The sequence below is a fragment of the Mesoplodon mirus genome (assembly GCF_964341445.2).
Source record: "Mesoplodon mirus genome assembly, chromosome: 7".
Taxonomy (NCBI): Eukaryota; Metazoa; Chordata; class Mammalia; order Artiodactyla; family Ziphiidae; genus Mesoplodon; species Mesoplodon mirus.
The window spans coordinates 74,915,457-74,926,811 of record NC_138983.1 but is presented as its reverse complement, the minus strand read 5'-3'; the positions used below and the strand labels follow the sequence as shown (position 1 = coordinate 74,926,811).

Sequence of the window (11,355 nt, the reverse complement as noted above, 5' to 3'; positions counted from 1 at the left end):
CTTATACATTCCTTGGAATTTTCTATGTAGACAATTATGTCATCTGTAAAGAATGACAGTTATATTTCTTCTTTTCTAATATGTATGCCTCTTTTTTCCTTTTCTTGCTGTACTACACTAACTAGAATCTAAAGTACTAAGTTGAAAACTAAGATAAGAGTGGACATTCTAACCTTGTTTTTGAACTCAGGGAAAAGCATTCATTCTTTCACCATTTCATGTGATGTTAGAAGTAGGTTTTTTGTAGATGTTCTTTATTAGGTTGAGGTAGTGACCTTCTATTCCTAGTTTTCTGAGCATTTTTAATATGAATGGGTGTTGAATCTCGTTAAATGCCTGTTCTGTATTAATTGGTGTGACAGTATGTGTTTCTTCTTTAGACTCAATATGGTAGATTACATTGATGATTTTTTACCATTGAACAAGGCTTGCATCCCTGGAATAAATTCCACTTGGTCATAGTCTATTACTCATGTGGATTCTGATGGTAGGTATTCTTGTGGATTTCTTCTAGTAGGGTAAATTATGGTTCCCCCAAAATGTCCGTGTTTAACCCCTCCTATGACAATATGTGAACGTCACCTTGTATGGAAAAATGGACTTTGCAGCTGTGACTAAGTAAAAAATCTTGAGATGAAGAGATTATCCTAAATTTTCTGGGTGGGCTATATATAAACACAAAGAGCTGTATAGGAGGGACACAGGGAGAGTCAGAGTTGGAGAGACCATGTGATGAGGGAAGCAGAGATTAAAGTGATGCACTTTGAAGATGGAAGAAGGGACTAATTCCAAGGAATGCAGGCAGCCTCTAGAAGACAGAAAGGGAAAGGAAACAGATTCTCCTGTAGGGCTTCAAAAGGAACAAGCCCTGAGACACCTTGCCTAATATCAGACTACTAAGCTGCAAAAACTTTCTTTCACAAAGGGTCAAGGAGGGCTGGGAGCACATACGTGCTGCCCACCTGGACAGAGGGGGACCTGTGAGGCTGACCTACGGATTCTGTGGAGGTGGAGAGACATGAGCCCCTTTCCTCTCCACGCTCTTTGCAGGATCCAGCGGAGAGTCAGGCCACCTGTGGACGCCTGCGGCCCCAGTTCTGCATGCTGGTGGTGTAGGGGTCGTGTTCAGGGAGTCTCTGTTGTCCTAACACCTGCCTGGGTCCTGGGGAAGGAATCAGAACTCAGAAGCAGGAGAAGAGCCTTTGGCCAGCAGGGAAGGGGGGTGAGGCCTAGGGCAGGTCCATAAAAGATCAGAGCATCTCAGTGCTTTAGGAGGAAGGGGCTTCAGAGGTGGGCCAGCACAGGCTGTGACAGAGGCTAAGCAGACTGGGAGGGGAGGCACTTCCGGGAGACAGCAGGGGTCTACTCCCTGCCCCTCATTGTTTGCTCGTCTCACTCTAATGAGGGGGTCAGTTCCCCTGCTCTGATGATTCGAAGCCTCTGCCGGCACCCACAGGACGGTGACTGAGGCCTCCACACTCCTCGGCATGGATCCCAGCTCCCACTCAGATCTGGGGCCACAGACACCTCTCCCACCCCCTGCTGCCCCTGTGAGCAAGCTGTTCTTGTGAAACGTGGTCATAGTTTGTTAGGAGGATCTGTTTTCTATGGGGATACAAACCAGTGTTGATACCAGTACACACACGTGTCCAGCCATGGGTGGAAAGGGAAGGGACAGTAGTTCTGGGGTGTCTTTGCGGACCCGTAGGCCCCTAACGCCAGTCCCCACAGCCACAGCCAGATGGGTCCTCCTCCCTCAGTTGAACGAGATGCTGCTGCACAGAAATCCCACAAGTTCCACAAAGGGGCCCAACTGTCCTTTCCCTTATACACACCTTTAACGGGTGCCCCATGAATTTCCCCACACCCATTCCCCTTGTTGCATCCTCATTGGGATTAAGAGGTAGCTGCCTCCACCACTCTCCACATTGCAATAATCCCAGTGGAACTAGAGGATGCTCCCGCTACGATGAGGCAGACAGTCCTGTCCCCATGGCCAAGACTTTTCGTCTCTGGTCAGGCCACCCACACAGGAAACCCTAGATGAGCGGAGGGTCATCCCAGCGCCGTCGTCTGGCCGCTTCAGGAAAGCAGAGAGAAGCTCCATAATGACAAGGGCCATCTCCAGGCTCCATCCTAGAAACTGGTGAGTGTCCAGAGGGCTGAAAGGCACAAGAGCAGCTCTGCCTCCCCAGAAGGTCCAGGGATGCAGAAGACGGTACAGATGCCCCAGAAGGGCCCTAGCCAAGCAGGCGTTAGAGAAGGGGCTGATGAGGGGGTCCCTGGGGAAAGTGAGAGCTGTGCGTTCCCAGGGGCAGCCTGAGGAGTCCTTGTCTATGTGGAGGAAAGGTGTGGCCACCTGTAGACCCAGAGCTCCTGTGACCTCCCTCATCCTTCCTTCCTCTCAGGATCGCTCTCTGTGGAGCAGCTCAACACCAACAAGATGACAGTGGCCTGAGAGCATTTCCCACGAAAACGATCTTTGTTCAGAGTTTACATACATCACTCCAAAGGTCCTCCTCCGACCCACACCTGACCACATCCACCTCCCCCACCTCCCTAACCCCCCACAATCCCGCTCCCCCTCCCCACCCTGGTGGTCCTGCCCCCCTCCCTTCCCCCCACATCATCCAGGTTCAGCACTGGGAGGAGGAGGAGCCCCTAGGCTCCCCAGGGGGCTGCCCTGGGTCCTCGCCCTGGAGGGCCGGCCCAGCTGTTCCCTACTGGCTGCAGTGCTTCTTCCTCCTCTTCCCACGCTTCTTTGTGTCAAACGGGTCACGCTTTCTCTTTCTCAGCTGTGAGGGGCGAGCCAGCCCCAGAGCCAAGGCTGGCCTCCCAGAGACGCCGAGGCCAGCCCCGGGGATGGGCAGCTTCTCAGCAGCGGCTGGGCGTCCACACAGAGCCCGCTTCCTCGACTTGGGAGCAGCTGGTGGAGCTGGGCTGAGGCCTCTTCTCTGAGAGGAGGGGGACTGGGGAGCACTCTGGGCCCCCCAACCTCCAGAGGAAGCCAGGGCTGAGACATGCGCAGGACTGAGGGACATCCCGAAAGGCACCAGTATATGCTGAGAGTCTACGATGAAGACGCTTTGGAGCACCTCCTCGTTCTCACTGGACCCGTCCCCGGGCACTCGGGCCTCCCGAAGAGGAGAGGCCTTTCTGAGAACAGACGCATCCCTGGATCTCAGTAGAGGGCCAGTGCGCCTTTGACCCTGGGGAGGGGAGAGCCGTACGGGCCGGAATATAGAGAACTCCTGATGTCCTCCAGAGGGAACAAAGACTTTGGGCCTGCACAGGGCAGTGTCTGTTTGGATGAGCCTATGAAGAGCCTCAGAATCAATCTCTGGTGGGCAGGCTTCATCACTGACCCCTAGATGGGGGTCTTGGTCGTGCCTCTGGGCACCTTGGCCGGCGTCGGACTCAGAAGGACTTGAGGCCATTTCGGATGCACTGTGACTCGGGGCTGCCCGCACACCGTCGTCCTCTTTCAAGGCCAGGAGTCGTTTCTGCACCAGCTGGTAGGAGGGAGGAGGACAGTGACGGCTCCACACACACGTGTGAGAGAGGAGCACTGGACAGTGGGACAATGGCCCTGGAGGGGAGGAGGGGACGGGCAACCCCAGGACTCGAATCCAAATACAGACACTGGCAGCCTGCCATCCTCCTGCAACTGATTCCCAGCTTTGTGACCTTCCCTCCCCTCCCGGCTCCCTATCCTTTCCTTCCTTTCACCCTGCACTGCACCCACCCCAGAACGGGCCCTTCCCCATGCCAGGCGTCCCAGGCAGGGGAGGGATGGACAGCGCTATGTGGCCCTCCTGTTCTGGGGCCCTACCTCTCCCCTGTTCACTGGGGTCCCTCCGTGCCCTGGTCTTCCTGGGTGTCCCTTGTGTCCCCTGTTCTACCGGGGATCCCTCCCTCCTCTGGCTCCCCTGGGTCATCTGGGTTCCCCTGTCCCCTGGATCACCTGGGGTCCCCCTCCCGTGGGGTCCCCTGGCTCCCTGAGTGTCCCTCTCCCTCCCCTGACTCACTTCTTCGGGGGTGAGCCCTTCCTCCTGCTCCAGCTCCTTCTCTAGGGCCAAGAGATCCAGCTGTGGGTCTGGGGAAAGCAAATCTGCCAGGAATCCAGGGTGAATGACTGCCTCCACCTAGAACAGAAAGAAGAGGCTGTGAGCATCCTTGGCCAGGAGTGGCCTGTGAGACAAGAAGGCCAGGAGGGAAAGTGAAAAGCAGAGACCCACCCCACTCTCCTGCACAAGGCGGGGATGGTCAGCGCGCGCGCGCGCGCACACACACACACACACACACACACACATGCAAACATACACATACACAGTCACACACAAAAGAGCACATATACAGAGGCACAAACACAGACACAAAGGCATACACACAGATAGACACAAACATATACACACAAATATCTGCGTAAACCTCCCCTAACACCAGGCTCAGGAACAAGGAGCTGAGCTTAAGTCCCAACGGCCTGAGCAGAACCCAGATCTTGGGTGCTGAGAGTTCCATGCCCTGGCATCTTGCAGACCCCAGTCTCCAGGCCTAGCCTACTTTGGTGACAAAGTCCTCCTGGGAACACAGCTTGTCAGTGTAGCTTAAGAGATCCGGGTCCGAGTAGGTGCTGTCCTCTTCCTGCTGCAGCTCATTTCCGTCCTCTCCCCATTCTGCATCTGAGTCGCCTGTGGCTGAGTGGACGGGCCCCACCAGCGCCTCCATGATGTCCACATACTCCCTCACAGCCTCAGGTGGAATCTCCTCGGGTGCCTTGGGCTCCGGGGGTCGCTGGGACCTGTGTGGCTTCGGGCGGGAGGGCTGGGCGCTGGGGCCGGACATCCTGGGAGCACAGGCTGAGGCAGAGCAGGAGGAAGGGGAGGAAGGTGAGGGGCTCCCGGTCCACCTCCTGACCACCGAGCGCACGCTGATGAGGGCATTGTTGGGGGACATTGATGTGGGTGTGGGGGGGTCAGGACCACCTGAAGCTTCATGCACAGTTGGACGGGGGAGGTAAGGGGGCATCTAAGAGTCACATGTAAGGAAGTGGGGAACCTCCAATTTTCCAGGGGTGTCCCCATCAAGCCCACTTCTTAGGCAGACTTTGTGTGCAGTCCTTTGACAGGGAGGCGTGAGAGAAGTTACAAAATTGACCAAGTCAATACCCCGTAGTGACAAAGGGCATCTGAGACCCCACCCCCCCACCCCCCGCCTCGGTGGCTGTTTTGCTTGAAAGACCAATGCCCCTGTCTTGAAGGAAGATGATCCACATGGGAACAGTGGCCAACCCTGGGCCCTTACCTGTGCGTTCAACTCCAGTGGGAACCTGGGTGGCTGGCTGAAGGCCCACTTTCAGGGCTGGGGGCCCCCGAGGATCCAGCTTCGGTGGGGCTGGAGGAGGCAGGCCCTGTGCGCACTGCATCCACTGCAACTGCTGAACCTGCATCTCCTCCTCTGCCTCAAATTCCGTGAACCTGGGGGGTGACGGAGGCACAGGCCACCCTGAGAAAATGGCCTGGGTTCTGGAGCCCAACAAAGGCAGCCAAGAATGAGGGATTGGGAGAGGATGTGCCTTGGGGCTGTCAAGGCCCTGTGAGGTGCTGTCCACAGCAGAGAGCTGCTCCTGGAACTGATACAAGATCTGGGACCCTTCCTGCCTCACCAGCACTGGAGAGCATTCAACAGCATAGAGCCAGGTCGCTGCACTGAACCAGGTCAACGGGACACGTGGCTGACCCAGGGGGCACCCTCCTCATGCCCCCCATCCAGAGCCACATGAAGGGCTGACAGCCGGAGGCTGGAACAGGCATGTGTTCCCCACAGGGGTCCTTGCCCAAATCCAGGACCCTGGGTTGGGACTGAGAGTTCTGGAACGTAGACCTGGAGACAGGGCTCAGGAGAGGCTGGACGATGTGGATGCTGAGCTTAGAGGACAGGCCTTCCTTTCCTCTGAGAGGTGCTTGTTTGTTTGGTTTTGTTTCTTAAACCAAGGGGATTACCGTGGAGCCAACACTGGAAGGGCCAGAGACCCTTGGGCTGATGACAGCTGGCTTCCCCAGCCTCTTGAGGGATGCCAGGGTACCCACTCAGGCCACTTTTTGTGAGGAGAGGGGGTCCCAAATCGATGTCAGTGGCCGCCAGCCAGCCACCACTAAGGAAGCAGCAGGCTGGCTGGTGGAGCTCTTTCCCCGGCCCAGCCCATATGGCCGGAGTTGGACCCCTACCGGACTCACAGCTTCACCCTGCCCCGTCCTGAGACCTTCATGTGAGGGCAAGGGTAGGTCAAACTCAGGGGAGGGCAGAGCTCGTGGTGGAGGAAGGACAGAAGACCCAAACTGTCAAGGTGAGGGAGGGGTTTCTGGAGGACTGTAGGGCCTCTGGGCTGCGGGCCCCCCGTTCCGAGCGACAGCCCTTCTCCTTTGTCCTCTCTGATGAGCACCCCCACGGCCAGACCCTGCCCTCACCCACTCGCCTCACCCTCCACGCAGCCACTGGGCCCAGGACGCTGACTCACTTTTGCGCCATCTCGTAGTAGATCATCCGGTCAGAGTTGCTAATGTGCTGCCATTCCTGCACGGCCCTGCACAGTCCCTCCTCCAGCGTCATGGTGGGCTTCAGGCGGGCCAGGGATCGAAGCGCTGGGCTGTAAGCACTCGGGGTCAGTCTCTGTGCCCAGCCCAGCCCCCACCTGCCTGACCCCACCCACCAATGTGGACCACACATCACTCAACGCAGCATGACTGAGCAACAGGAGAGTGAGAGGCAGGTGTCTGGGAGAGCAGAGACAAGCCTTCCCGGCTACGGCTGTCACCACCTCACACTCCCTCGAGGATGACCATCCACTCCCAGGCTAGAGCTGGGACACTGTGCCTTGGGGAGCTCTTTTCCTCTTCAAGGCTGCCTCTTCATAATAAAAATCACCATCATCAATGAGGCGTGGCATGTGCCAGGCAATCTGCTGACACTTCATAGATTAGCCCAAGGAGTCTTCTGCACGGTGCTCTGAATGAAGTGTGATTGTCCCCTTTTTACGAGGGACCGCAGGTTTAGGATGGAAATGCCTGCCAGGCTCACAACTCTAGTGGGAGAGAGCCCATGCCCTTAGGAGAGCTCTACCATCACCCTGTTCCTAGTGGAATTCTCCACATCAACAAAGTCGAGGCGTGCATGAAGCGCTCTCCTGGGCCCCGCGCTCCTCCCCCTTCTACGAAGTGACCTCCCCCGGCCACGTACACTCAAGTGCTGTATGAAAGGAGACGGCAGCACAGAAGAGTGTGGCATCCACTCCTTGGCTCCTCAACTTACACCACGACCCTCTCTGACTGCAAGTCTTCAGGCCGTATTACCAGGAGAATCATGGAAGAGCAAGCTGGCTAGACTCACAGGGGGGTGGGGTCAGTTGAGATAAGGCACATTTCAGTCATGATGTCATGGACTGGCAGGCTCGCCCGTATGACCGACAGTGTGCCTTCTCATGGCGTGGACATCGCCCTCACACCTTGCTTCCAGTATCCCTAGAAAGCTAACCTGCGAGTCCATCCCCAGTTCCTCTTTATCTAAGAGCTCCGATAAGCTCATGACCCCCTGAGCGTTCACTCACATGAGAAAGCAGGAAAGAGCTTCTGCATCAGGACTCTGGGGAAGGTGTCTCCGGGCCAGTGGCTTGAGGCGCTGCCACCGTCGGAAGTTACTGTACACGCTCTGGTGGTTAGAGCAGTCCTCCTGCGAGGCATAGGGCTGGTTGGTGTCCAGGCTGCCCTCCCTGGAAGTGCCATGTGGCCATGGCCCAGAGTTCACTGGGCGAATGTTAGGGGCCATCTGGGCAGCTGGTGGTGGAGCTTGAGGAGGAAAGCCTGGGGTCCAGCCTCCCTTGCCAGCCTGAGTAACTCCAACAGCTGGAGCAGTCACAATGGTCTCCATCGCAGGGGTCGCTAAGAATATGGGTGCAGGACATGCAGCACTCCCGCTGAGGGCCCCTGGAGCGCTCCAGTTGAGGGGGCCCTGAGGAACGATAAAGGTCTGAGTCTGGGGGGCCTGCACTGGCCTCCCTTGTGACCTGACTTGTACAGTGAAGTTGCAAGCCCCAGGGGCACCGGGGCCACAGCCACCATTAGCCACCAAAGGCATCCTGGGGAAAGCTGGCAGCCGCAGGCTGCTGCCGGGAGGGAATGCGGGGGCGATGAGAGGTGGCAGGTGCTGCTCCCAGGGTGGCCAGTGCTGGGCGCCAGGAACGGGTGGAGGAAAGGACACTGCCGTGAAAGTAGACAAGGAGGCACCGGGGTTCATGGGGACATCCGTTCCCAGCAGTGCAGATGCTGTTGAGGCAAAGGAAAGGAGTGAATGGAGGAGGAGAATGGGCAAGTGGGACTGAGGCTTTCTGCGGCATCAGAGTGTAAATCTCCACAGATGAGAGACTCTTGGACAAGGGAAACTGCAGCGTGCAAATGTCTTCAAGTGATTTTCATGCCCTGACCTCCAGTTGAGAATTATTCCACTCGTGACCCCACGCCCATCCACCAAGCTCCCTGACCCCTGCCTGCCGAGAAGAAACTGCCTCAGCAAGCACTCACTTGGAGAGCCTCCCTAAGGCACACCCTGGCACCTAAGCCTCACAGGCTGTCTCCCAAGACCTGGAGCTGTGTGGACATCCGCTCTGTGAGAAATGGCCCTCAGCCGGCGTACTAGCAGGTAGGGGCCTTCTGCAAGGTAAGTTCTAGGCCCCCAAAGGCCCTTTGTGGACAGGCACTGTGTAAAATATTAGGGCCCCACCTCCTCCTCAGTCCTCCTTTTCCTGATGCTCAGTATAAATCCCCTCTTTCTTTCCTAGCCTCACAAAACAAAACAAAATGCTGGAAAATATCTCTAATGGAATCCTGATACAAACCCATGACACTGGCCCAGAAAGGACCTGCATCTCCGAACAACCCACAGCAGATACGTAACATGGGCCAGGTCCTGCCACCCCTTCCCCAGTGCCCAGAGTCACTGTCATCAGTCAGGAGTTCTGTTCCTAGGGGCTTGGCGTGGTCTGAGAAGTAGGCGCGTGTCCCTTAGATTCTGTCATTTCACAGCCAGTGATGGCTGCAGAGGATTAAACAAGGGCCAGGGAATTGTCATGTTACATTGGTCGTGGGAGTATAGACTGCCTGTGGTCCTTCCCCTTCCAGCTCCCAATAACGGAGAGACAATCTGAGATGCAGGCATAAGCCAGATGCCATGGTGATCAAGTTGTCTGAAACACATCCCCGTTCAGGAGAACAAGGTACACACCACGGTGCACCTAACTAACCGGAACAGATGTCATAGGACGTTTAATAGTAACACAGAAGATCATCTTCCTGATCCTGGGCTACACTCCTTCCCCCTTTAAAAGAGGAAGCAGCCTTCATAGACGTTCCACCCGAACCAACCCCATTCCACATCTGTTCCCTGTCCATGAAGGAGTGACATGAAATAGGAACAAATTCTTCCTCTCAAGGCAGCCTGAGGGTCCACCATGAGATACTGGCCAAGATGAAGTAGGTCTGAAGTACTGCCATTCCACAAAAGGAAGAACAATTCAGAGCAACTCAGGAACCTGAGCCCTCTCTTGGCTGCAGTTACACGTAACGGTTGCCCATCCCCTGTTGAATCCAAGGCAACAGTTACCTGAACTGACAAGTGAGCTCTGGGCTGGGAGGAGTGGACGAGGTGTGGGCTGCGGCAGTTAGAGTAACCCCCTGCCTAGCTCTCGGAGAGGACACTTCACTGCAGGTGTGGCCACACCCAGCCCCATTGAATAGTTTTCTCACCAAGACCATCTCTCCCCACGGCCCCCTGAGATACACTATGCTCCTGTTCAAATCCCTGTGAAAGATATGGTGAGGCAAGCTTCAGGTGCCTCAGGAACACAATACAGCTCTAGGCTTTCCTCATGACCCTCCCTGTGTCACCACCAGGACATCACACACATCCTTACACACACGTTTCAAAGTGGCTTGTCTCCCTTCTAGAAAGAATCAGACTGCTGCCATCCTTTCTCCATAGCCAGGGCAATTCCTCTTGATCCACCTGCAACGACCCCTCCTCCCCAGGGCAGTCTCAGGTTTCTTCAGGCTCCCCAGTCTCCCCAGGTGAAATGTCCTTGTGCGTCCAGTGCTCTCTTCTCCCTCTACTTCAGTCCAACTGTGTGCCCACAGTTAAGTGTAACGTGTGAACCTGAAGGATGTGAGGATGGCAGGGTCTCTGAGAACACACCCCCAGCCTATAGGCTTACCTCCTATTGAAGCCATCCTGCAGGCTTGGGCACGGACTACTGCTGCCTGGTAGCCTCAATGAGAAAAGTCGAGACCAGGAGCCAGAGAGCGACCTGCTTCAGCAAACGCTCGGGATCCAAGTCAACGAGGGACACGTTTGTAAGTAAACCGGAAAATGCGGGCTGAACCGTTCTGCGGTGGGGGAGGGGCAGAGGGCACGTGGCTCGGGGTGGCGTGCGCTGGGGGGACATTCCACGAGGGCTCTGGCAGGTAGGCAAGAACCGGAAGTTCCTTCCACCTCCCACAGTGGCAACACAATTGGCGTGTGCCTCTTTAGGTAGTTTATAAACTGTTGTTTTGATTCACGGCACCGAGGTTGAGCATGACAGTCCCTTCCTTTCACGTCTTTATCCATCAACCTAGGGTTTTTTTGTTGTTGTTGTTGCGGTACGCGGGCCTCTCCCTGTTGTGGCCTCTCCCGTTGCGGAGCACAGGCTCCGGGCGCGCAGGTTCAGCGGCCATGGCTCACGGTCCCAGCTGCTCCGCGGCATGTGGGATCTTCCCAGACCGGGGCACGAACCCGTGTCCCCTGCATCGGCAGGCGGACTCTCAACCACTGCGCCACCAGGGAAGCCCTGGAGCTTTTATAATGAAGGAAAACTTAAATGATTTGCAACCAATAACTTCATACTAGAGGAATGGTGAGGCAAAATATTGTACCCAGGCACTCGAGAAAGGCAGGCTGCCTTGTTGCTTCCTCCCTTTGTTCAGTCATTCAGCCAATTATTTACAAGATTCTCACTCATAATTCTGATACAGTATTTGAAGGACTCTTCTCAAGGCCACTGATACAAAAACTGCACTGTGCAAAAATTAGCCAGTCCCAATTCTGCAATCACCTTTGTAATACTTCAAAATCCTACACCCCACAGACAGAGAGAATCAAATTAGCCCAAATGTAACTTGGGAAGACCAGTCACAGAAGGGAGTATCTAAAAGTCCTTTGGATCATGATCTCTGACTATTCCTGCACAGAAGGTGGGGGCGGGCATTGACTACTGAGAAAAAACATCTCTGGACATGCATCACAAGCCTCAGAAGACAGTTCATCTTCCAC

General features: G+C 55.6%; 2 protein-coding genes across 2 annotated transcripts; both read right to left on the bottom strand.

Annotated features, from left to right (window-relative positions):
- Positions 1-2,028: 2,028 nt before the first annotated feature.
- LOC309807973 (NUT family member 2G-like) lies at positions 2,029-9,560 on the bottom strand. The gene is made up of 6 exons (XM_082627984.1): positions 7,603-9,560; positions 6,518-6,615; positions 5,740-5,883; positions 5,305-5,477; positions 4,029-4,096; positions 2,029-3,722 (listed from the first exon to the last, which is right to left on the bottom strand). Exons 1-6 carry the CDS (start codon positions 8,287-8,289, stop codon positions 2,721-2,723), a joined length of 2,172 nt encoding a protein of 723 aa, XP_082484110.1. The 5' UTR covers positions 8,290-9,560; the 3' UTR covers positions 2,029-2,720.
- On the bottom strand, positions 3,711-5,768 carry LOC309807092 (uncharacterized protein). Its single transcript, XM_082626324.1, has one exon. The coding sequence runs from the start codon at positions 5,026-5,028 to the stop codon at positions 4,555-4,557; it is 474 nt and encodes a 157-aa protein (XP_082482450.1). The 5' UTR covers positions 5,029-5,768; the 3' UTR covers positions 3,711-4,554.
- Positions 9,561-11,355: the final 1,795 nt, after the last annotated feature.